Source organism: Ovis aries, chromosome 18, assembly GCF_016772045.2.
Source record: "Ovis aries strain OAR_USU_Benz2616 breed Rambouillet chromosome 18, ARS-UI_Ramb_v3.0, whole genome shotgun sequence".
NCBI classification, from domain to species: domain Eukaryota; kingdom Metazoa; phylum Chordata; class Mammalia; order Artiodactyla; family Bovidae; genus Ovis; species Ovis aries.
In genome coordinates this window covers 23,044,324-23,070,308 of record NC_056071.1, presented here as the reverse complement: position 1 = coordinate 23,070,308, position 25,985 = coordinate 23,044,324, and the positions used below count along the sequence as shown (strand labels likewise).

The 25,985-nt window shown below is 51.5% G+C and overlaps 1 protein-coding gene across 5 annotated transcripts in view; it reads left to right on the top strand.

Annotated features, from left to right (window-relative positions):
* The window catches only part of RASGRF1 (Ras protein specific guanine nucleotide releasing factor 1), a 102,903-nt gene that overhangs the window by 39,217 nt on the left and 37,701 nt on the right, over positions 1-25,985 (top strand). For all 5 annotated transcript variants that reach the window (XM_042235136.2, XM_027957124.3, XM_027957122.3 and 2 more), the window contains exons 6-13: positions 7,506-7,585; positions 10,949-11,142; positions 11,457-11,566; positions 16,442-16,560; positions 18,216-18,376; positions 21,287-21,350; positions 23,719-23,855; positions 24,609-24,691. In XM_042235136.2, the coding sequence (XP_042091070.1) occupies positions 7,506-7,585; positions 10,949-11,142; positions 11,457-11,566; positions 16,442-16,560; positions 18,216-18,376; positions 21,287-21,350; positions 23,719-23,855; positions 24,609-24,691 (948 nt within the window). The remainder of the gene's footprint in view (positions 1-7,505; positions 7,586-10,948; positions 11,143-11,456; positions 11,567-16,441; positions 16,561-18,215; positions 18,377-21,286; positions 21,351-23,718; positions 23,856-24,608; positions 24,692-25,985) is intronic.

Below are 25,985 nucleotides of genomic sequence, written 5' to 3'. Positions count from 1 at the left end.
GTTGCCCTTCTGCTGTCCACCTCTTTTGAAAAGGGCAGTCTTAGGAAGTGGCTTAAAGGAGCTTTGTGGTAGCCAATAAAATGGCGTAAACTAGGTAAAAGCAACAAACATAAAAACATCAAGAGTGCTATTTACAAACGATTCTCATCTAGGAATTAAAGTAAATTATATGTGCTCCGGGTTATTCGTTCGGCTGCACTTCCTTTAGCATAGTCATCGTTCAGTCACTTCACTAGTTCCAGCTAGTGTTCTGCAGAGGTGTTTGGGACCCAGGGTCACCTCCCCTAGGCCCTGCTCTGCCCCTTTACCTGCCAGGGTGCTGTAGCAAGTTTAAGGACTTGTGTGTCACCCGGGAGGAGATGGGGAAGCCAGTGGATGCGGGTCTGATTCTAAGAGGTTGAGCTGAGATGCTGAAGGTGGCTGGGAGAAGGACCAGGCTGACCTCATGAATGTGGAGATGTCAGAGTACAGGGGCACAGTGGAGGTGGGAGCAGAAGGAGGGGAGCGGCTTCTAGCCTCAGAAAACCTTGTAGAAACTGAATCACTGGGCCTTACAAAGTTGCTTTATTTTAATGTATTTGCTCGGCTGTGCCGGGTCTTAGCTGCAGTACGTGGGATCTTCCTCGTGACATTCAGGCCCTTAGCTGCAGCATGTGGGCTCTAGTTCCCCAACCAGGGATCGAACCTGGGCCCCTGAATTGCAAGCACAGAGTCTTAGCCGCTGGACCAGTTGGGAAGTCCTGAACATGACTGCCTTCTTATCGTTCACACTTCACTGCATGATCCACTGTGTGCATAGGACAGTATAAGTGTCACTGTCTTAACCACTTTGCTTTGTGTGAGCAGAGACCAGTGTGATTGATTTTTTCATTAAAAAATAGCAGCACTTCACAGCTTCTGTGCATGACTGAATGTTCTGGACTGCCCTCACCACATTAAGCTTTGCAGGGCCGGCTTCATGCCAGGCTCTCTGAGCACTTGGCCCGAGTGATTTCCGATCCTGGGAGATGCCCCATCAGGCTGGCATCAGAGCCCAGAGAGGTGATGGATAGGATGTGCTCAGGGTTCCAGTGGGCTGTGACTTTAATTCAGTTCCGTTTTACATCAAGGCCTCTGCTTGCCCCTGCTGCCCTATTAAATGATGGGCTGGATCTTTGCTTACCCCCATCCTCCTTTTCCCCAACGCGTGCTCATCACAACCCAGGTCTTGGCAAGCACCGCCCCCACCCACTTCTGCGCTATTGAGAACTTTCTGTTGCGTGTGAGCCCAGCCTCCCCTCTTGCTGCGTAAGTGCTGTGAATCTCTGGGGTCTCCCTGCCTTGGACCACAGCACAGAGGTCCCTGTGTGCCACAGGCCAAGGGCAGAGGCTGCCAGCCCACTCACTAGAAGGCGTTTCTACACGTGACTTCCCCCTGGGTTTGCTTTCAGGCCAAAATGAATTCAGTGATTCAGCCACACTAGAAACCTGATGCTACTTCGGTGATTTCATTTGCCGGAGCTCCTTAAAAGAAGTCCTTGAGAAGAAAGAGGCCTCTCTCCAGGCTGGTAGATTCCTGGAGGGTGCTACGGAACAGGGGAGGGGGTTAATTGTGTGCTTCTACAATAGCGGAGGGTGGAGGAGAGGGGAGGAGCAATCTTTGAAGTAAACACCTGCAGCAGGTTTTGTTTACCCAAGACAATGAGCACAGAGACTTGGACTGTTTCCCTTTAATAAAAACATTGCCCAGCAACATGTGCTGGGAACCACAGGCATGGCCCCGTGATGGGAACATCCCGCCCGGGTGACAGATGGTTGGTACCTTGATGCCACTCTGATTGATCGGCGGTGGCTGGGAGTCCCAGGCTGAGAAGGATGGTGAGGCTCCATGGGGGAGTATGCTGCCATCCATTTGTCATGTCTGCATGGGCTGGGGAGTGAGGAGGGACGGGCAGAGGGCAGGGCAAGAGTGAAGAGGCCTGGTTCTGCCCTCCTCCTCAGCCCAGCCCTGTGGATCTGAGAACGGCTTGGGTGAGTCACACTCCTTTCTGGGCTCAAGAAGGGAACCAGGAAAAATGAGTGCTTCCCAAGTAGACAGGTCGCTTCCTCTCCCTCAAATTCTCCCCACCCTACTGTCCTCCTTGTTTTCCTTATAACAGCTCTCTCCTACTCTTCCTTCATGTTTTTCTTGGATGTCTCCGACCACCCCATGCCCCTTGTTCCCATCGGCTTCTCTTCCCTGGTTGTGTGTTTCCAGGGCCCTCTTTTGTAGCATTCATCACACTTAAATAATGATTTCTTTTGTGTTAGATTCCCTGCTGCACTCTAAATAAGCTGTGGGGAGGGATACGGCCATAGAATACAGTTGCCCTCACTGTGCACTGCACAATTCAGGGACAGCATTCGCATAAACTAGGTCTCAGCAGAGTTCTTCTGTCAAGGGCCAGATGGTAAATATTTCAGACCTTGCGGGTCAGATGGTCTCTGTCCGAAGCATGTGGACTTAGGCAATCTTAATGATCGGTTGAATGGGTGTGGCTATGTTACAGTAAACCTTTATTGATGGACGCTAAAATGGTAATTCTATAGAATTTTTACTTACCATAAAACACACTTTTGATTTTTTTTCAACCATTTAAAATTATAAAAGTCCTTCTAAACGTGCAGGCTGTACAAAAACAAAAAATGGGCCAGCATTCTGGATGGCAAGATTCCATGTCATAAATATGTCATTTCACCCAAGACATGCTATAAAGTTAATATAATTGCAATTGAAGTTCAGCCTCACAGAGTGATTTTAAAGTCCATCTGAAGGAATAAATACATGTAAATTGATAATCATGTTCTGAAAAAGGAACAATGAAAGTAACATTTCCTACATTAATTAAAATATAGTATAGGCTTATAAATATATTAAAAGTAACAAAAACAGCCTGACACTATTGCCAGAACAGGCCAATAGACCATCAAAGTGAAATAGAAAGTTCAGAAACAGACTTACACATGTTTGAGAATTTAGTAACAATAAAGTCAGCTTTGAAAAGCAGGGTAAACAGCTGGAGTACTGGATAAATAAAATGGGGCAGTTGGTTAACCAAACTGAGAGAAAGATTACATTTATATCTTTTATTCCCACGCTACACCAAAGTAAACTGGAGTTAAGTATTTTTAAAATCATTTATTTATTTATTTTGGCTGTGCTAGGTGATGAGATGGCTGGATGGCATCACGGACTCGATGGACGTGAGTCTGAGTGAACTCTGGGAGATGGTGATGGACAGGGAGGCCTGGCGTGCTGCGATCCATGGGGTCGCAAAGAGTCGGACACAACTGAGCGACTGGACTGAACTGAACTGAGGTCTTCGTTGCTGCGTGGGCTTTCTCTAGTTGCAGCGAGCAGGGGCTGCTCTCTAGCTGTGGTGCTCAGGCTTCTCTTGTGGTGGCTTCTCTTGTTGAGGCTCCTGGGCTCTAGAGCACAGGCTCAGTAGTTGTGGCACATGGGCTTAATTGCTCTGAAGCATGTGGAATCCTCCAGACCAAGGATCTAACCTGTGTCCCCTGCATGGCAGGTAGATTCTTAACCACTGGACCATGAAGGAAGTCCCCTAGTTAAGTGTTTATATGTAAAAAATAAAATACAGACGAGTGTGTATGCAGTCTAGGAGTGGGAAAAGACGTGCTCAAAGCAGGAAAAAAAAAAAAGATAGAAAATGGTATACCTCATGGCAAAGTAGAAAAACTTTCAGTTCAGTTCAGTTCAGTCGCTCAGTCCTGTTCGACTCTTTATGACCCCATGAATTGCAGCACGCCAGGCCTCCCTGTCCATCACCAACTCCCAGAGTTCACTCAGACTCACATCCATCGAGACAGTGATGCCATCCAGCCATCTCATCCTCTGTCGTCCCCTTCTACTCCTGCCCCCAATCCCTCCCAGCATCACAGTCTTTTCCAATGAGTCAACTCTGCATGAGGTGTTTCAGCTTTAGCATTATTCCTTCCAAAGAAATCCCAGGGTTGATCTCCTTCAGAATGGACTGGTTGGATCTCCTTGCAGTCCAAGGGACTCTCAAGAGTCTTCTCCAACACCACAGTTCAAAAGCATCAATTCTTCAGTGCTCTGCCTTCTTCACAGTCTAACTCTCACATCCATACATGACTACTGGAAAAACCATAGCCTTGACTAGACGGACCTTAGTTGGCAAAGTAATGTCTCTGCTTTTTAATATGCTACGACTGAATCTACTTAGCAGCAGTAGCAGGTTGGTCATAACTTTTCTTCCAAGGAGTAAGTATCTTTAAATTTCATGGCTGAAAAACTTTAAAAGACACTAAACACAAAATCAGTGGAAAACAGCTGAGAAAACAAAAAAAGTCTGCAATGTAGATGTCCAATTTTACACTTAACATGAAGAGTTAGTTTAAATTAATAAAACTGAAAATAGTAAATGGACAGGACTTGGCAGTTCTCAAAAGAAGATGTTCAAATGGCCAATACAAAGGAAAAATGGAGCCTTCATCAACTGTATTTTTATAGTCCCAGTTTATCATATTCCTACTGTGCTACTCTACCAGTCCTTGCCCTGTTGGAATCTAAGAGGGTGGGTTTCCTCCCTGGTGTTTCCTGCAGCTGTATAAGGGGGCTCCCTAGCAGTGGGGCCCTGAGTCTTGCTGTCAGTGCTTGGGGTCATTCATCACCGCCTGGCTCCTCAGGAAGCCCTGATAGTCTTTCTACCTCTACCCTCCCCCACCTCAGGGCCCACATTCACCCCTCTGTGCACTGCCATGCACCCCAGACCCGTATCATTTGAATTTTCCAAAGGATCTTCCCATGTGGATGACTAAACCTCTTCAGATTGGCATGGTGCCTGTTTATCTGTTCAATAACTAGTTCAGGGGCCATGGACAGGCAGAGTTATCCTGGTCACAGGTGCATCTGTTGCAGACCCGCTGCCTGAAAACTGAAGATGACTTCAGCCATCAAATTGGGGCCCCCAGTCCAGAAATCACTGTGTCACCACCCCTAGGGGCCTGTTCTCTTGGGACTTCAGGGAAATGATAGTTACTTCACGGTAACGACTGGACCACACTCAGGAATGAGAACTCAGAATGTTTCCACTACCTTGTTGTTCAGTAGCTCGGTTGTGTCCCACTCTTTGCGACCCCCATGTACTGCAGTAGGCCAGGCCTCCCTACCCTCTACTATCTCCAGGAACTTGCTCAAACTCATGTCCACTGAGTCAGTGATACCATCCAACCATCTCATCCTCTATCATTCTACTTTTGCCTTCAATCTTCCCCAGCATCAGGATCTTTTCCAGTGACACCTGTTAAAGGCCCCCTGGCCCCAGCCCTCCCTTCTGAACGTCCTGGGGGTGTGATCAGTACAGACTGCTCTGCAGAGCCCAGGCGCTGTGTTCTGTTCTCTTACCACCACCACCCTCCTCTCAGCTCCCTCAACCCCTTTTTCTCTTGCAGTCTTTCCATCTTTTCTTTCCCTCTTCAGACAGTGTGTTTTCCCTGCAGAGTGGGGGTGCTCAGGGCATTCCAAACCCATCTGGGGTCCAGGAGCCCCATGCTGCTCAGGCCTTCCGTGCACATGAGGTCCAGGCCCCTCACTGGCCTCCTGTGCCTCACAGCCCAGGGGCGACCCCCCAGCGCCTTCCATCCTTTGCTCTTGTCCTAAGAATGAGACCTCACGGTGGTGGGGGTTGCCTTCAGGGCACAAACTGCTGAGAGAAAGGACAGCACCCAGTGACAGCACTCCAAGCTGGAAAACACCAGGGCCTCAGTGACCACCCAGGGCACTGGGAGAGCCTGGGGAGGGAGCAGAGAGTGTAGCCATGGAGGGGTGGTGATACGGCAGAGAAAGACAGAGAATGTTCCAGGGAGAGGGGAAGACAGGGCCCAGAGGCCCAACTCCTAGGAGCTCACGCTTCCTCTCTGGGACTCATTTTCCCTTTCCATGAGTGGAGTGCACGTTAAAAAAAAAAAAAAAGAATTTTTTTTGGCTGCACCACAGGTGGGATCTAGTTCCCTGACCCAGGATTGAACCCCATGCCCCCTGCTTTGGAAGTACGGAATCTTAACCACTGGACCACCAGGGACAAGTCCCTACACTTTGGCATATTTGGTTCTTTTGCCTTGCCCTGTGATTCAAGGCAAGCCCAGACATGCTGGGGAGACCCCCAGGTCTTCAGGGTGTAGGAGCCAGGGTGATGAGCAGGAGCAAGGGAAGAACAGGAGGAGGGGGGCCCTGCAGGATGGAGCAGAAATTGGCCCATCTCTTGGGTTCTCTGTGTTCTCACAGATTGGCTGTTCTCTGGAACCAGCCAGTTGGGGAGCAGTGGGCAGAGAAGGGGGGTACGGGAGTGGGGCCATGGCAAATGTGGCTGTCTGGGGAATGCTCTGAGGCCTAATGAGACTATGCGCACCCCCAGCATTCCAGGTGATGACAAGGCAGGCACTTTAGAGACTCTGGGTTTCTGTCCTTTCCTCTTTTTTTTTTTTTTTTTTTTTTTTTTGCCCTTTTCTAATGTTTATTCAAAAAGGTGCTGGTGGAGAACTAGCATTTGCTGAGCATCACTCTGCTCCAGTAGATGCACAGTACTTTCAGAAGAACCACATTTCACCTCCGTGTTTTCCGTGGAAGGACCTGTGGTTCAGAGATGCTAGGCATCTTGCTCAGGGTCACACTGGTGGGAAGGGGCAAAAGGCAGCAGATCGAGCCTCCATCTGTGGGTCTCAAGCCCTAGCTCCTGTCATGTCCTCATAACATGAGGACTTTTCTTCTGAGTGGCTTTTCCTCTGAGTTCTTCAAAGCCCTAGCTTCCTCTAGGATCCCTCAGGGGCACCCTCAGCCAGCAGGGACTTGAGGGAGCTAGGGAAGCCAGCAGCCAGAGCACTACCCTTCTCAGCCAGCTTGACCCGCATTTGATTGCATGCTGAGAAGAGCCCTTCTGAATTGTACGCTCTGCTGTCACCATCCTGAAATACACTTTATTTTTTTGGAGACCATTTTTTTCTTAATTTTTTGTTTTTTCAGCTGTGGTGGGTCTTCGTTGCTGTACACAGGCTTTCTCTAGTTGCGATGAGTGAGGGCTGCTCTTCACTGAGGGTCACGGGCTTCTCATTGCAGTGGCTTCTATTGTTGCGCAGCACGGGCTGTGTGGCATGCAGGCTTCAGTAGTTGCGACTCACAGGCTCTAGAGCACAGGCTCAGCAGTCGTGGTGCTCCGTGGCATGTGGGATCTTCCCCGACCTGGGATCCAGCCGGTGTCCCTTGCATTGCAAGGCGAATTCTTAACCACTGGACCCTCAGGGAAGCCCCATCCTGAAATTTTTAACCATTTTGTTAACAAGGGGCTCGCTTATTTGTTTTGCATTAGTCCCCACAAATTACATAGTCCATCCCACTGAACTGGTTTTCAGGTTAAGTCACCTGAGAAGATTTCCTTAACTTGTGGGAGAGGACGCTTGGAGGGACAGGATGTCCTGGCCTGAGCTTAACCCTGTGCTTTTTCTTGCAGCGAGACCATCATGTTTTTGCACCAGATCTTTTACCAAGGCCTGAAGGCCCGCATCTCCAGCTGGCCCACGCTGGTCTTGGGTGAGTAGCAGCCCTGGCAGGGGTCCTCTGCCCCTCCATTCCCACCCTACCTGGGAAGTCCATCTACAGTGGCCACCCCGCTCCAATCCCAGCTGGCAACACTTTTGTCCTTGCAGAATGTACCACAGGGGCCCTTTAAAAACTCCCAGAAACCCTCAGAGGGCTCAGAGGAGGAAAAACAAATTGGCAAAAGCTACATTTCTGGGAGGAAGTGATATATTTTTAGTTTATCTGTTTTTCCTTTTTAAAAATAAAATATATGTACCCGTTTGAGAAAATTCGAGAATCCAGAAAAGAAGGAAATGGTTAAAAATATCAGCCATAGTTCTGCTTCCCAAAGATAACTACTGTAAACACTTGGGTTTGTTTCCTTCCAATTCTTTTTTCTATGCATAGATCTTGGTGTGTTTTTTTCCCATTTTACATAATTGCAAACATACTGAATATAGAATTTGAATCTTACTGTGGGGTTTTTTTTTCTACTTAACTTATTGCATAAGCACTTTCTCAAGCTGAAGAACACTTTTTGATGACTGTGTAGTGCTCCAGGGCCCTGTGAATCTGCCACCGTCTACTCAGACATCTCCCCCTTCTTGGCCCTTAAAGATGCTCTGCCTTTCTGCTGTTACTAGAAACAATCGTGTCTGCGTGTGAGGTGGTCTCCATATTAGAGAGCAGTTCCCTGAGATAGGTGTCCAGAGGCTGAATGGCTGAAACAAGGGTGGTGGACGCCCCACTCTGCACCTACCGTCACATTTCTCTCCAAGTCCTCACTCCTGAGAGTGAGGTTTAGGAGTGCCTCTCGCATCTTGTCTCTCCCACCCTGGGTAGCATTTTCCTTCCACCTAATTCAACAGGAAAAGGTGAGTGTTGTGTCACTTCTGCTGTGGAGTCGAGGGAAAAGGCTCAGGAAGGTGAAGGGACCACTGAGACAGGAGAGGCTTCCCTGCCCACAGGCCAGGAGACTTCCATGGGGAGTGAACACTATTTCTATTTTTCTCAGGTCAAATAGACCCATTTTCTCCAAGGTCAAAAGAAGAAGCAGGTGACTCAGTGGTAAAGAACAGGCCTGCCAATGCAGGAGACACAAGAGCCATGGTTTGATCCTTGGGTCAGGAAGATCCCCTGGAAGAGGAAATGGCAACCTGCTCCTATATTCTTGCCTGAAAAACTCCATGGACAGAGGAGCCTGGCAGGCTACAGCCCATAGGGTCACAAAGAGTTGGACACGACTTAACGACTAAGCAAACATACACACACACACTAGAAAGAAGAAAAAGGCTGTGCTTTCTGTCCTCGTAAGGATTGATGAGGTGATCCACTGGACAGGTGGATGCCTGGCATGAGAGCTCCCACTTAGAGTTTGTTACAAGGAAATTTTTTCCTTTTATTGAAGTATAGTTGACTTACAATATTGTCTTCATTTCAATTGTATAGCAAAGTGATTCAGTTATACCTATAATATGTTATTTTTGTAATATTCTTTTCCATTATGGTTATTACGGGTTATTGAATATAGTTCCTCGTGCTATACACTGGATGTGTGCATGCTCAGACTCTTGGCAACCCCATGGACTGTAGCCCTCCAGGCTCCTGTGTCCATGGGATTTTCCCAAGAAGAATACTGGAGTGGGTACCCATTTCCTCCTCCAGGAGATCTTCCCTACTCAAGGATCAAACCTGAGTCTCCTGTGTCTCCTGCCTTGGCAGGCAGCTTGTTTACCACTGAGCCACCAGGGAAGCCCTGTGCTATACAGTACGACCTTCTCGTTTACCCGTTCTACACATAAAAACTTACAAATGCTAAACCCAAGCTCACACTCCATTCATCCCCCATCCCCCTCCCCCTTGGCAACCACAAATCTGTTCCCTAAGTCTGTGAGTCTGTTTCTGTTTTGTATATAAGTTCGTGTCATATTTAGATTCCACATATACGTGATATCATATGGAGTTTGTCTTTCTCTGTCTGACTTACTTCACTTAGTATAATCATCACTAGCTGCATGGTCTTTCTCTTTAATGGGGTTAGTAAGCTGATGTTTGGAGAAGGCAATGGCACCCCACTCCAGTACTCTTGCCTGGAAAATCCCATGGACGGAGGAGCCTGGTGGGCAGCAGTCCATGGGGTTGCTAGGAGTCGGACACAACTGAGCAAATTCACTTTCACTTTTCACTTTCATGCACTAGAGAAGGAAATGGCAACCCACTTCAGTGTTCTTGCCTGGAGAATCCTAGGGACGGGGGAACCTGGTGGGTCGTATAGAGTCGGACACGACTGAAGCAACTTAGCAGCAGCAGCAGCAAGCTGATGTTTTAGAGCAATGGTCCCCAACCTTTTGGGTACCAGGGACTGATTTCATAGAAGACAGTTTTTCCACGGACCAGGACTGGAGGAATGATTTCAAGATGTTTCAAACACAGTACATTTATTGTGCACTTTATTTCTAATCTAAAACTGCTACTGATATGATAGGAGGTGCTGACCCGGAGGTTGGGGGACCCCTGTTTTGAAGGTTCCATCCCATCCTATCAAGTGTTGAAGGGCAGGTTTGGGCTTTTGAGAGCTGGAAGGACGATGCTAAGACACCCAGGAGGTTGAGACTGATGGGCCAGCAGGGGCTGCAGAGCTGGGAGGGCAGGGACAGGGGACCCACAGGTGAGGGGACAGAGACTCAGGAAAGCATGTCATGGGGTGGAAAGCCCTGGAACAAGGGAGTTGGGAAACCTGGTTCCAAGCCAGCTGCTGACTCACCCTGTGGCCTCTGACAGGTCCCAGTCACAGATGGGACACTCTGGGAGGGAGGCCACCTGGAGGAAGGAGGGCACTGGGGGGATGTAATTACAACAGAGGCCAAGGCAACCCCACAGGCGCTCTGGGACCCAGGTGGCCCCTCAGAGACGTCCCCAGTCAAGGCAGGGGCTGGCCTTCATACCGCCTTCCCGTACTGTCGTGGGCCCAGCTTGTGCAGGGCAGCTTCCTACAGTGGAGAGCAGTTCCCACGCAGGGAGGACCCAGCTGACAGCCACTGGGACTAGTGACAACCAGGGAAGAAGCACCTGTGTCCTAAAAGGTGCCCAGGGGGCACCCCACAGCACCCTCCACACCTGCTTTCTCTGGCCCTCTAGGTGTCAGACTAGATAGGGCTCTAAACCCTGTGGTTCTGATGTGATTGATCCCAGTGCCTGAGCCCGCCTGTCTCTCCTAGGAGAGGGCGGTGGGGCCAGGGTCGGCTCCAAAGGCAGGGGGTTTCTCTGGGACCTCCCGGGCGGGGCTGGGGAGGCCAAGGGCCTGGGGGAGGGCGTCAGCCCCTCACCCCACACCGAGGGTGCCCCCGCTGCCCGCTGAGCCCCGCCTCCTTGCAGCCGACCTGTTCGACATCCTGCTGCCCATGCTCAACATCTACCAGGAGTTCGTGCGCAACCACCAGTACAGCCTGCAGATCCTGGCGCACTGCAAGCAAAACCGTGACTTTGACAAGCTGCTCAAGCACTACGAGGCCAAGCCCGATTGCGAGGAGAGGACGCTGGAGACCTTCCTCACCTATCCCATGTTCCAGGTGCGCCACCCTGCCTGCCGCCCTACCAGGGTGCATGCGCACGTGGGTGGCTGGGCGGTGGGATCAGGAGGGGTGCGACCCGCAGAGAGCCAGGCCTGCAGGGCAGGCCAAGGGTTGGGGTGGAGGGGCTCATCCCACCCAAGACCCTGGCTCCAAGTCTGAGATCAGAAGAGTCTGAGATCAGAAGTGCAGTGGAGGTCCTTGGTGCTGAGAACCCCTGTCTCTGCTCCCCCATCCCTCTCAGGGGCTCTGTCTCTCCCCTGTCTCTCATTTCATCGCCACCTCTCTCCTGCCTTGCCTCCCTCCCCCCGCAGATCCCCAGGTACATCCTGACGCTGCACGAGCTCCTGGCGCACACCCCTCATGAGCACGTGGAACGCAACAGCCTGGACTATGCCAAGTCCAAACTGGAGGAGCTGTCCAGGTAAACCCTGCAGCGGGTCCCCACACCAGGGAACCCAGGTCCCCCTATCATAGGGCAGACCCAGGCTTGAGGGTGCCCCCACCAGGAGTTCACTGAGCCCAAATGGCCAAAACTCACGTTTCTGCTTAAGATTTCGAGGGGTTGGGACCTACAGCCTGTCCCACCTGGAGGCAGAATCCCCAGGAGCAGTCTGAGGGGTTTACAGCTCCAGTCCAGGTGGGCACCGGCGAGATGGGATGGGTGGCTTGCTGTCCCTGGCACAGGTGGGGCCCAGCAAGGGCCTGGGCGGTCAGTGGGCCCATCTCCGGGACTCGCAGACACTCTCTGCCCATTTCCTTGGTTCTCCAGCATCAATATGTCAATGCTTGTGGCTTTAGGAGCTCCATGGGGTCCCGAGTGTTGGGCCTTCATGTATCCCAGGCTCTGTTCAGCAGCAGGCAATGTCCGTGGATGGACAGGCCATGGTTGGGTCATTGTCACAGGCCGAAGCCCCATAGTCAGGGCCTCCCCTGCTCTCCCTCAGTCCCTGGAGTGCAGTCTCTGCCCAGACAGGAGCAGAGGGACCAGGGAGGAGGGATGCCACACCCAGGCGGTGGGGGAGGGATTCCCCATCTGTGGGGGTGGGGCGGCATGGAGGGGAGGAGCTTCAGACTCTAGTTTCCTGAAGAGGGAACCCACTAGAGTTTCTGATGGATGAGGTAAGAGGACAGAGAGAGAAAATGGGAGTCGAAAGGGAGTCTGAGCCTGAGCAGCCTAAAGGATGGCACTGCCACGATGCAAGGTGTAGAAGCCTCTGGAGGGGCAGGGTTGAAGGGGTCTGCCTCGCTTCATGGGAGCTTTATTTGGGGGGTGTTGGGCCTGAGATGGACGACAGCAGTGGAGATGACAAGGAGGGAGAGTCGGTGTTTGAGTCTGGAGTTTAGGGAGGCAAGATGGAACAGGTCATCAGCTCAGACATGGTATTTAAAGTCACCAGCTGGGACTTCCCTGGCGGTCCAGAGATTAAGACTCTGCACTTCCACTGCAGGAGGTGTGGGTTCAATCCCTAGTCAAGGAACTAAGATCCTGCATACCAGGTGGTGCAGCCAAAATTTTTTTAAAAAGTCACAAGATTGATGAGATCACCAAGGGAGTGTGTTTAAGCAGGAATGAGGTATGAACCAAAGGCTGAGCCCTGGGGCATCCACCAGTGGAGGCCAAGAGGTGAGGAGGGGCCTTATAGTCAGAGACGGATGGGTCTGCAGGGTGTAGGGCTCAGCCACCAGCCCCGCTGGAGCCCCGCCTACCACCCAGAGCCCTAAACAGCTTCCCGAGTTCAACAAGTGGAACTTGTTGGGCAGCTGGGCAGAGGGAGGACCAGTCTGGACTGGGCAGGGCACAGACCCCACAGTGAAGAATTCGGGAGAAGGTGTAAGCAGGGCGTGACTGCAGACTAACAGAACCGTTGTGGGGTGTGGACCCCAGTTCTCTCGGGCCCCAGGGAGTCAGTACAGTGTACTCTTCCCCGGGGAGAAGATGTGTACCTCCCGCCCTGTGACTTCCTGGACCCTGCGGGATGCCCTGGCCCAGTGCAGGCAGGGGTACAGGAGGCACGTGGGTGCCAGGGAACTTGGCCCAAGACCCCGGTCCCCTCTCCCCCCTGGTGCTGGGTGTACTGACTGCTCTTCCTTTGTCCCCCCACCCTTCACCTGCACCTGGTCCTGAGCCCAGCCTGAGCAGCACAGAAGAGGGTTTTCCCAAGTGAGAGCAGCCCTTTCATCCTCCTCCCACCTTCCCTGGGGCCTGAGGAAAGCTGCAGCCTGACTAGAAGCTGGAAGATAACCAGCCTCTCCCTGGCCAGCCTCAGAGCCCTGCACCCCTCACCTCTGGGGGCCATTGTCCCACTTCCTCTCCTGAACCCCCTCACTCCTAGGCTCCAGGATAACCCAGCTCATCACTTCCAGTTCCCCCAGGAGCTACAGGCCCTGGAAACCCTAGGCCGCCTTCCCAGAGTCCACCATCTTCCCTAACCTAGGCACCCCCATCACAGACTGCAGCCTGCTGCTGCTGCTACTGCTAAGTCACTTCAGTCATGTCCGACTCTGTGCGACCCCACAGACAGCAGCCCACCAGGCTCCCCCGTCCCTGGGATTCTCCAGGCAAGAACACTGGAGTGGGTTGCCATTTCCTTCTCCAATGCATGAAAGTGAAAAGTGAAAGGGAAGTCGCTCAGTCGTGTCTGACTCTTAGCGATCCCATGGACTGCAAGCTACCAGGCTCTTCCGTCCATGGGATTTCCCAGGCAGGAGTACTGGAGTGGGGTGCCATTGCCTTCTCCGGACTGCAGCCTGAGTCTGCCATTTACCCTGAGCTGCTGCAATTTATACACGTCTAACAGCCATCCCCAGGTGGCTCAGGGGTAAAACAGCCCGCCTGCCAGGGCCAGAGACTTAGGAGACCCAAGTTCGATCCCTGGGTCCAGAAGACCCCTTGGATGAGAAAATGGCAACCGACTGCAGTATTCTTACCTGGAGAATTTCATGGACACAGGAGGCTGGCTTGCTACAGTTCACGGGGTCCCAAAGAGTCGGACACGACTTGTCAACTAAACAACAAAGATTTTTTTTTAATGTGGACCATTTTTTAAAGTCTTTATTGAATTTGTTACACTATTGCTTCTGTTTTATGTTTGGGTTTTTTGTGCTGAGTCTGGCGGCACCTGGGATCTTAGCTTCCTGATCAGGGATCAAACCTGCATCCCCTGCATTGGATTGTGAAGTTTCAGCCACGGGACCGCCAGGGAGTCCACCCCCTCACTTTGAGCACCTCTAGCCTCTTCAGCCAATCCCCCACCCTCTGCAAGAGAGGGTTCTGATTGCCTTGGGCTGCTTCCAAAAGTGAAGTACTTTTAGAGGCTGGAGGAAGGATGGCTACTTCCATCCACAGAACTTCCTGAAAGGTCCCTCCCTGGCCCATGCCCATGTGTTTTTCTGAAGAAGGCTAAGGCCTGGAAAGAGAAGGGCGTTGCTGGGAAGGTAGGGGTGGGATGGGTAGAAAACCAAAGTTTCTAAGGCAGAGACCCCATCTCGATGCCCCAGTCTGATAGCCGGCAAAAATGACGAGTTTTTATCATATATCACCTTTTTTTCACAATAACATTTTTGCAGCCCTGATAATTCAAGCACCTGTCGTTGCATGAGGTCAGCCCATGCAGTGCATTATTTTCCGTCCTCACCCCAACAGTTACAAATAGGAAGCTAAGTATTCGAGGAGTTGAGTAATGCATTCAGTATCAATCACACTGATTCCCAGTTCACAGCTCCAGCTCCACCCATATCATCTCTCATTGTTATGGGGTTTGAATTGGATCATGTCTACGAGAGAACTCTGTTAATCACTGAATACTCGTCAGCTCTCTGAGTAGTTTTACTTGTGGAATTTCAGGCATCAACAAACAAAAGAAGAGGCTTTGTACTTTCCTTAGAGTAGGTGAGGTACTTTTTCCAGACCTCCTTCAAAATATATATATATATATATATATAATATATATATATATATATATTCACTACTTTCCTAAGACTCCTGGAAACACATGGAGGGTCTTAGCAAAGTTGTTAACTCAATCCTACCTTTTCCCACCAATGCTATTTTTAAGAAGCAGTTAAGTACTACCACCTCGTGGAGAGGAGCAGTGTTGCAGCAGTCAGAACCAGAACAGAAAGTTGCAAGTGTTCTTAGATGAAGGGCAAACTGTCTTGCTTAAACCTCCTAGTCGTGCTGGAGCCTATAGAAATAAACTGCAGTCAGTCTTTCCTTGAGCCAACTGGATTGCCAGGTGCTCCAAAAATAAGTCATTCTGGAACCCAAACATTAAGGAAACCACCATATAAAGAGTGTGCAAGGGGGAGAAGGAGGTGTGACAAGCTGAGATAGTAGCGTTGCCATATACACACTAGCACGTCAGATAGCTAGTGGGAAGCTGCTGAATAGCACGGGGAGCTTAGCTCAGCGCTCTGTGATAATCTAGAGTGTGGGCTGGGGCAGTGGGAGAGAGGATCTAGAGGGAAGGGACATATATGTATGTGTATAGCTGATTCATCCGAATATTACTACTGGAAAAACCATAGCTTTGACTATCCAGACCTTTGTCAGCAAAGTGATGTCTTTGCTTTTTCATATGCTGTTTAGGTTGGCCGTAGCTTTCCTTGCAAGGAGCAAGTGTCTTTTCATTTCATGGCTGCAGTCACTGTCTGCAGTGATTTTGGAGCCCAAGAAAATAGTCTGTCACTGTTTCCACATTTTCCCCCTTCTATTTGGCATGACTCATTGGAAAAGACCCTGATGCTGAAAAGATTGAGGGCAGGAGAAGAAGGGGGCAACAGAGGATGAGACAGTTGGATGGCATCATCGACTCAATGAACATGAGTTTGAGCAAACTCTGGGAGATAGAGGAGGACAGGGAAGCCTGGTGTTCTGCAGTCCATGGAATCTCAAAGAGTCACATACAACTGAGCAACTGAACAACAACGACAAATAGCTGATTCAGATTATTATATCGCTAAAGCGACCGTACTCCAACTTCAAATTTTAATTAATCTTTTTAAAAGAACGTGCAGAGGGGAGAAACAAGCGCATTTCCCCGAGGCAGGAGCTCTGCTGACTCTTCTCCATGTGGGTCAGACCATCTTCTCAGCCTCCCAGAGCTGTCGGAGAGTTAGAGGAGCCCGCGCCTGTAAAGTGCACACACACAGCGGGCTCTCCGTGTGTGTAGGCTCTCTCACCTTTGGTGACCACAAGTTCTACCCAAGAATCTCTTCCCAGGTCCAGCCAGAGACCCGGCATTGCATCCTCCCTGGGAGGTGGGGGCCGCTGGTCTCTGACTGTTCATCCTCACAGGATAATGCACGATGAAGTCAGTGAGACCGAGAACATCCGGAAAAACCTGGCCATTGAACGCATGATCATTGAAGGCTGCGAGATCCTCCTGGATACCAGCCAGACCTTTGTGAGACAAGGTATGGCCTCTGCACCCTGCGTCCCCCACCCATCCCCGGCCAGGTGGGCCCCAGCAGCGGGAGGCAGGCCACACTCGGGGACACCATCAGTGGGCTCGGCTGCCATGTGCTAAAGCCTGCCGGCATGACTGCGGCGTTTTCCTGGCCTGCCGGGGGAAATGCGACAGCTATATGTAGATGGCGGTGTCTATACATATAGATGCTGATATTGTCAGTTTCCACAGTTTCCTTGTCTCCAGGTGTAAACACAATTTTTCCCAGATGGCCTTGGTTTGTCTACTGTATACCATCGTAAACACCGACATGTCCTTTGAGGGAGAGAATAGCGGCTGGAGGATGAGGCCAGGCTCTGACTGGCCCCGTGAGTCACAAGCAGTTGCAGTGTCGAGGTGGCATCGGCGAGGGTCAGTCCCTCTGTCCTGTGCTTGGCCTCCTCGGCCTCTTGGGGAGGCCGTGATCACAGTGGTTCTGGGTGTGGTCCCCTCACTCTTGGGCTTCAGCTGACCGTGGGAACACTGTTGAGAGGCTCAGCCCTAGTGAGAAGGAGGGGTGAAGCTCTCTGGGGCCCAAGGGACTGACTTCCAACTTGAGGATGTTAAAGCCACAATGCCTTTAAGGTCAGCTAGTTCAGATTCGACGGCGTGTGGGAAATTCAGTATCTGCTCTCATGCCCAGAGGTGATGCCTCAGGATGGACCTCAGCCTTCCTTCCTTCCTTCCTTCCTTCCATCTAGTCCTGGAGGTCTCTGACTACATGAAAGGCTGGCCTGAGCAGCTGTCACTGGTCCCTGCTGCCCTTGGCCTGAACCCCCTCTACTGGGAGTTTGTTCTGAGCCCCTGGGTCCACACTGGGACCTGCTGAGCCCAGAGCCAGCCTAGCCTGTGACCCACTCCCCTGAGCTGTGCTGTGCCCAAATTGAGGGGCTGGGCTGGACCTGGAGACCAGACGGGAAGCCTAGCAAGCCCTCTCTTATTTATTCTGTCTCACCACCCCCGTGGATGCCGGCCCTATTCATGCCAGTCCAACTCAGGTCTCCAGGGATGCCCAGAGAGTAGAACCTGCCCCTCCCTCCAGAGCTGAATGTGCAAAGGAAAGGGGCTGAGGATACAAGGAAGGGGGTCCTTGCAGTGATGAATGTAGGCAGGAGGCAGAGTGGTGGCCCAGAGCGGGACTAGGGAGAGTCCGGGAGGGCTTCCGGAGGAGGTGGGACTGGACTCTGCAGCAGAAGACGCTGAGATCAGTTGGTCACGTCTGCAGCGGCTGCATGCGGCAGCAGGGACTTAGTCTTATCAGTCTCTCTAGGCCACAGCCAGCTCCCCACTTCCTCAGTCTCCTGCCACCCCCAGGCCCCAGCCTAGCGCTGCATTCTCCTCCTAGGGGCCATGTCCTTCAGGGTTCCTTTTCTTTCTAAGGCCCTGGCCCTGGCTGGGTGGGTCAAAGTTCTGGCACGGAGCCTCTCTCGTCACCCCCCGCCCCCCGAACCCCACCACGTGGCCCCGGGGAGGGCTGTCTGAGTCAGCTGCCTGCTGCCCAGAGCCAGGGTCACCCTGTCCCACTGCCGTGGACACTGGCATCGCCGCCCACGTGCAGCTTCAATGGCTCAGGGGCGCAGGTCGTCCTGGGAGACGGACTCTGGGCCTCTCCTCCGTCCGCAGGGTCCCTCATCCAGGTGCCCATGTCTGAGAAGGGCAAGATCACCAGGGGGCGCCTGGGGTCCCTGTCCCTGAAGAAGGAGGGCGAGAGGCAGTGCTTCCTGTTTTCTAAGCACCTGATCATCTGCACCAGAGGCTCTGGCGGAAAGCTTCACCTGACCAAGGTAGGGATGCCCAGGGCTGGGGAGCTGCCGGGGCTGGAGATCGGACACTGCACTGACCGGGGGGCGCTGACCGACCCCGACCAGGGCCCAGACAGTGGGCAGGGGTGTCAGAGACGCTCGAGTGTACACACACACACGCTGACTGGTCCAACTGAAAGCTTGGAATGAGCGAACCATTCATGGGTTTTCTACTGGAGAAGTCATGGGAAATGGGAAAGTGAGTTCGAAGATGCCCAAAGGCGCCCCCAGAGCTGGGAGCTGGGACAGCGGAGCCAGGGGGTTCAGAGAAGCTCTTTCTTAAATTTTTATTTCTTTATTTTTAATTTATGTATTTTTGACTGTGCTGGGTCTTCGTTGTTGAGAATGGGCTTTTCTCTAGTTTTGGTAAGTTGGGGCTGCTCTCTGGTTGCAGTGCCTGGGTTTCTCCTGCTGCAGAGCACAGACTCCAGGGCCCACAGGCTTCAGTAACTGCAGCATATGGGCTCAGCAGTTGTGACTTCTGGGGTCTAGAGCACAGGCTTAGTAGCTGTGGTGCACGGGCTTTATTGCTCTGAAGCACATACGATCTTCCTGGACCGGGGATTGAACCCGTGTCTCCTGCATTGGCAGGCAGGATTCTTTACCACTGGACTACCAGGAAAGTCCCCAGATAAGCCCTTAAAAGTCCCATGTGTGTATGTGAGGGGCCAGTGGAGGATGGTCACATCTGGCTGAGGCAGAGCAGCACCCAGAGCCTTTTTCTCATTTCCAACCAAAAAGGAGTTCAGACAGCCGTTCCTAATGCCTTTGGGCACTCACCACCCCCCACCAGCACCCCAGACAGAAGCTACCACTCCCCAACACGGCACATGGCTATCCCACTGCTGAGAGCTCAGAATTTGATCCCACTTCTGTCTCTTACACTGTGTGAGCCCAGACACTTCCCGTGCCGGTCCATACCTCACTTCCTCATCTGCTTTGAAATAAGGGTGGCTGTCCTCACCAGAGGCATGCACAGATGCAGGGAGGTGCCCACAGACCTGCTCTGGGAGCTGTGATGCCCCTGCCTCTGTAGCGACAGCCTCCCCAAACTGTGTTCATCCCCATGAAGGCTCGCTTCAGCAGATTTCAAGTCTGAACACGCTGTGGCCTGGAGAGGGCCAGAAGGAGCCCTTAATTAAAGTAGAACATCAGGGAAACCATTCTTCCAGACCCTGGACGCCTGGCCTGTAGCCTCCTACAGCGCTAATAGATCAAGCAACGGCTTCAGGGAACCTACTGCTTATGTTAACATGTCGACAAATTAGTTGGTCGGCTGCATGGGGGGAAATTAATTTACAAACATAGAATACTCCAGTTTCAACCAAATTGTGTGTCGAGGAAAGCATTCATTATTTATTAGCTCTGGAATTTCTTTTAGGAAGATCTCTGTCCAGACTGGAGGAATGGTTCCTCCAGCAGGTGGGAGTCAGTAGGGGTGGTTTGGACCGGAGACTTGAAGGCAGCTTTTCCGTATGAAAGCACATGCCTTTGTGTTTGTTCATTTTCTCTTATTTTGGTTTGAGGGGTTGTTTATTTATTTGTTTGAGTTTTAAAAGTCTCTTAGCATACTGGTAAAGGTGGAATCTGAGCACTACTCAAATTCTAGCCCTGCTCCTTACCCGTGGGTGACCTTACTAAGCCCCAGTTTGCGTGCATACTCAGTCACTAAGTCATGTCTAATTCTTTGTAACCCCATGGACTGCAGCATACCAGGCTTCCCTGTCTTTCACTATCTCCTGGAGTTTGCTCAAACTCCTGTCCATTGAGTTGGTGATGCCATCCAACCATCTCATCCTCTGTTGCCCCCTTCTCCTCCTGCCCTCAGTCCTTCCCAACATCGTGGTCTTTTCCAATGAGTTGGCTCTTCGCATCAGGTGGCCAAAATATTGGAACTTCAGCTTCAGCATCTGTCCTTCCAATGAATAGTCAGAGTTGATTTCCTTTAGGATTAACTTGTTTGATCTCCTTGCTGTCCAAGTGACTTTCAAGAGTCTTCTCCAGCACCACAGTTTGAAAGCATCAGTTCTTTGGCGCTCAGCCTTCTTCATGTCCAACTCTCACATCCCTGCATGACTATTGGAAAAACCATAGTTTTGACTAGATGGACGTTTATTAGCCTAGGATGAGGGATTTCAAACTTCTGCAGACTTGGGACTACCAGGTCGTGCCTCGGAGCTGCTGTGAGACAAGAAGTGAACATGGAAGCTCTCCATCCCCAGCCCAACCTTTACCCTTCTTCAGGGAAGGCATCTCTGAGCCAATCCCAATTGAGCTACTTCATTGGGCTTCTTTTTAACATTTAATTTTCTTTTAAGATTTTTTTTTATGTGGACCATTTTTAAAATCTTTACTGAATTTGTTACAGTATTGCTTCTGTCATGTACTAAGTCACTTCAGTTATGTCCAACTGGTTATGACCCCATGAACTGTAGCCTGCCAGGTTCCTCTGTTTGTGGGGATTCTCCAGGCAAGACCACTGGAGTGGGTTGCCATTTCCTTCTCCAAGGGATCTTCCCAACCCCGGGTTTGAACCTGTGTCTCTTATGACTCCTGCATTGGCAGGCGGGTTCTTTACCATTAGTGACACTTGTGTTTTGGTTTTTTGGCCAAGAGACATGTGGGATCTTAGCTCTCCGACCAGGGATTGAACCCATACCCCCTGCATTGGAAGGTGAAGTCTTAACCACTGGACCACCAGAGAAGTCCCTGGGCTCCTTATATGAAGATAAAATTCTTCAACTTTAAAACCAGAAAACCCACGTGGCTATGATGTGCACATACACGTGTCGCGTGTCTGTCGCTTTTAGAGTCCCTCCTCACACTGACATTCTGGAACTCTGAACCTAGAGCCTCTCCCCCCCCCATTCAAGGTGGCCCCGCTCTTTTCAGAACGGAGTCATATCCCTCATTGACTGCACCTTGCTGGAGGAGCCGGAGAGCACGGAGGAAGAAGGTGAGTGTGAGGCTGCCTGCAGGCCAGTGTGTCCACACACAGATCACACACTCTCACCCCCAGAGGTAGAGCCCAGGCTATGGGAGGAGAGGAGGGTGCTGAAGTTCGGGGGTCATTGTCCTGGATCTGGAGAGGCTAGTCTGGGTCTTTAGAGAAGGAGCTCCCTGGCCCAGTGGGTGACCACCTCCACCCCCTTCCTGGTTCCTTCCAAGCTCCTTGGGTCCCTGGACTTGGTGCCCTTGGGTTTGGGGGTCCCACGTGTCAGAGAGCATCCCTCATTAATGCATCCATATGCTGCATGCACCGTTGCTCATTGGACAGCCAGAAGATGCCAGGGAGGTGCCAGGCCCAGCCCTGTCCTCCAGTGCAAACAGGTGGGGTGTTCAGGGACACACGTGCTCCCACCAGAGGGGGCGTAGGGGACCATCCCCTGCAGTGAGGCTGGAGGCACCAGGACCCAGGATGGGAAACAAGACTCAGGGAGAAGGGAGCATGTGAGAGGGACCTCAGCACACCAGAAGGGCCAGGTAGGGGGGCCCCAAGTGCCTGGAAAGCCTTGGCATGGGGCTGTCTGTGGATTTCTGTCTCCCGGGGAATCAGAATTGGGGGGTGGGCCTGTTATAAAGGGTTAAGGGGTGGGGTCACTGCTCTCTCTCGATTGGACCCAAGTTGCTCCTCGTCTCCCTGCTTCGTGACTCCCCAGCGAGGCTCCGGATCCCTGCCCTGTCGGTACACCAGCTGGATGGGCCATCTCTGCCCTTCTCCAGATCGGGGCTCCATGGGCGGGGCTGTGTCTGAGGACCTCAGATTCTAGTCCTGGCTTGGTCTTAGGCTCAGGGTTTGCTGGGAGCTGGGAGCCTCATCCACACACACATACACACACGCATGCCCTGGTCAGCCCCAGGGAGCTGATCTCTGCACCCTTCATGACACTCCACCCAGGGCAGAGCCAAGCAGCCCCCGCAAGGCAAGAATAAACCTATAGCAGTTCACCCGAGGCTCTTACCAGCATGATCGTCTTCAGTCTTGGCCACAGCCAGTCCAGACCCCAGTGGAAACATCAGTCCCCAAGCCCTTTTCCCTCCAAGTCCAGGAAAGGTAGAGACACAGCCCCAAGAACTTGACATGCAGACACCCCACTTCCGAGCAGCTGAACCCATCACATCCCCAGGTCACCACATGGAGTGGCAAGTAGAGCCCAGAGCTGTAGCAGGCCCTCCGTAACACTCAGGCCAGTGAATGCAGAGGCATTGGAAGGAGTCCCTGAACTGTGATCTTAGTCTTTCCAAATAAAGAGAGTTCAAGGAGCCCTACAGATTAAGAGCAGAAATAAAAATACCCAGGATTTACTTTGGCTTTGCGAACCTGTCAGCTGAGATAAATGTCCAGCCCAGTCCCTAACAGCTCAAGATCTAAGGTTCTCCACCTGGCCCCTGGATCACCTTGGCAGAGCAGGAAGTGAAGTGAAGTGAAAGTCACTCAGTCGTGTCCGACTCTTTGCGACCCCATGGACTATACAGTCCATGGAATTCTCCAGGCCAGAATACTGGAGTGGGTAGCCTTTCCCTTCTCCGGGGGATCTTCCTAACCCAGGGATGGAACCCAGGTCTCCCGCTTTGCAGACAGATTCTTTTCCAGCTGAGCCACAAGGGAAGCCCAGGATGCAGAGCAGAAGGGCCCGGCTTAACTCCTGCCCAGAAGTGGGGTGGGGTTGTCTTACGAAAGTCCTCCCTGGGGACCTCAGCCCCTCACTGGGGTTAGGAGAGCAGAGTCAACTGGGGAATCCTAAAAGCTATTCTGACACGGAATCAGAGCTGTCCCTGTGTGGCTGGAAGCTACTCTGTACTCTAGGTCTCAGTCCTACCATCTTTGAAATGGGGATTCCTCACCTTAAAAAAGAAAAAAAGAGTTCTGACTTAGAATATGAACTTACGGTTTCTGGGAGGAACAGGATTGTTATGGACTTTGGGAAGGTCATGTACACACTGTTATATTTAAATGAATAACCAACAAGGACTTCCTGTATAGCACAGGGAACTCTGCTCAATGTTATGTGGCAGCCTGGATGGGAGGGGAGTTTGGGGGAAAATGGATATATGTATATGGATGGCTGAGTCCCTTTGCTAGTCACCTGTTGTTCATCGGCTATACTCCAATACAAAGTAAAAAGCTTGAAGTTTGGGAAAAAATAAAAAGATACCAAGGCATGAATCCAGAAAAGACAAAAATATAGTTCTGAAGCTAGCAAGAGCCTGATGCCCTAGCGATGCCATGCCTTCACCACCAGGTGAGGCAGGCATCATGCAGTTGTTTTCCAACTCAAAAAAGGCCCGCACTCATCCTGCTAACTCTGTTTTGAAACTGGAAGCCAAAGGGTCCAGCCAAGATGTAGACCACTTGGATTTCAAGATCGGGGTGGAGCCAAAGGATTCACCACCCTTCACGGTCATCCTCGTGGCCTCGTCCAGACAGGAGAAGGCGGCGTGGACTAGTGACATCAGCCAGGTGAGCGGTATCACCTCTGCCTGAGGCAGGTGGTCCCTTCCTTCATGCCTGCGCTGTTTGGAGGAAGGGGCAGCTGCAGGGTCCTAATGGGAAAGACGCAGGTATCAACAGGGACAGCCCCATCCAAGGCTGAGCCCTGCTAGCTGTCTACTCCCCCTAGGCCTCTAGGCCTCCTGTCAGTGTGGGGGCCCCTTGCATCCAGAACATCCATAGCGCAGGTTTGAGAACCCCAGGTTCCTGGGCTCCCTGTTGGTTCCCTGCATTTACTACATTCACGTCTCTGGTACAAGGCCTGGAACCTACACAAGAGCCCTGCAGTGGGCAGAGGACAGAGGAGGCTGGAGGCCCCACGGAGCTGGCCTTTAGGGAGAGAGAACCCAGATCACTGTGATCTGATCCTATCCTTGAAGTTGGACCTCAGAGGTCACCCTGAGAATGGCCAGACTGAGACACTTTCACTTTCACAAACACCCCGGGGGAGTGGGTGTAGGAATCATTTTCCCCATTTTGTAGATAGGGAGACTGAGGCCCAAGTAGGTCAAGTAAAGTCCCCAAAAGTCACTGAGCTGGGGACTTGACTTCTGGCCAGAATCCACAGGATGCTCTGTGTTGACCCTGCCCTTGCCTGGATGGTGCCCTTCGACCCTGTGTCAGGTGGGGGCATATGAACCCTCACTGAGCAGAGCCCCTGCCAGGCCTGGGTCTCATCATGGAGACTGAGGCTCTGACCGAGAGCCCTCTCTCTGACTCCAGTGTGTGGATAACATCCGGTGCAACGGGCTGATGATGAACGCCTTTGAGGAGAACTCCAAGGTCACGGTGCCACAGATGATCAAGTAAGTGCCCGAGCCCCACGTGATCTGGGCCGAGCTCCAGAGACCGAAGGTCACATGGTGACCTCAGGGGGCTCAGGAGATGCTGAGTGGCACCTCTGGGGTGCTCTAGGCGTGTGTTCGTTCTGAGTTTACGTCTATTTGGTTGATGGCTTTGGTCTAGTTTTTGTAGTTGTTTTTGTCTTAAAAATGTGTATTTTTGTATTGTTGTTCAGTCATCCAACTCTTTGCAACCCTTATGGACCGCAGCACAGCAAGCTTCCCTGTCCTTCACCATCTCCCCAGGTTTGCTCAAACTCGTGTCAGCAATGCCATCCAACTATCTGATCCTCTGTCACCCTCTTCTCCTCCTGCCTCCAATCCTTCCCAGCATCAGGGTCTTTTCTAATGAGTCGGTTCTTCACATCACCTTGCCAAAGTATTGCAGCTTCAGCATCAGTCCTTCCAATGAATATGTAAGGTTGATCTCCTTGCAGTCCAAGGGACTCTCAAGAGTCTTCTCTAGCACCACAATTCAAAAACATCAATTCTTTGGCGCTCAGCCTTCTTTATAGTTCAACTCTAACATTCAATTAGGCTGTTTAAAATAGAATATCAGGAATGACACTTTATGCATTCTTTTTTTGTTTTTTTTTATGAGATGGCTTTTTTCTTTAATTTTTTTTTTTTTAATTTGGCTGCACCGGGTCTTAGTTGTGGCATGTGGAATCTAGTTCCCTGACTAGGGATTGAACCCAGGCCCCCTGCATTGGAAGTGAAGAGTCTTAGCCACAGGACCACCAAGGAAGTCCTTATTTTTTTATCATTTTAATTTTTCCCCCAAACTTCTTTATTTTTTAATTGAAGGAAAATTGCTTCACAATATTATGTTGGCTTCTGCCATGCATCAAGTTCCCTATTTTTTAAATAGCTATTTTTCTTTGGTTTGAGCACCCCAGGGAGGAGGGACAAGGGGGTGTCCTCCTGCTGAACTCAGCTTCCTGAGCCCCGCTGGGCAGTGCAGCCCTAACCTGCACCAGGCCTGCTTCTCCTCCAGCGTCTGCTCACCTGACCCCCACATGGCTTGCCCCACCACGGGTGGCCTGCTGGCCCTCTCACCTCCATCTGAATCTCTGAATCCCCAACCTGCTCTGTCTGCCTTACAGACACCAGGAGCCAGCTGACCCACCCCGGGGACATTGTCCTGCCCAAAGCAAACATCGGGGACCCACTGCCTCTTTGCCTCTTGAAGTATACACTCTGGGGAGCTGCAGACCGTTGTGGAGCAAGTGTGTGAAAGGGCCCCCCACATACCCAG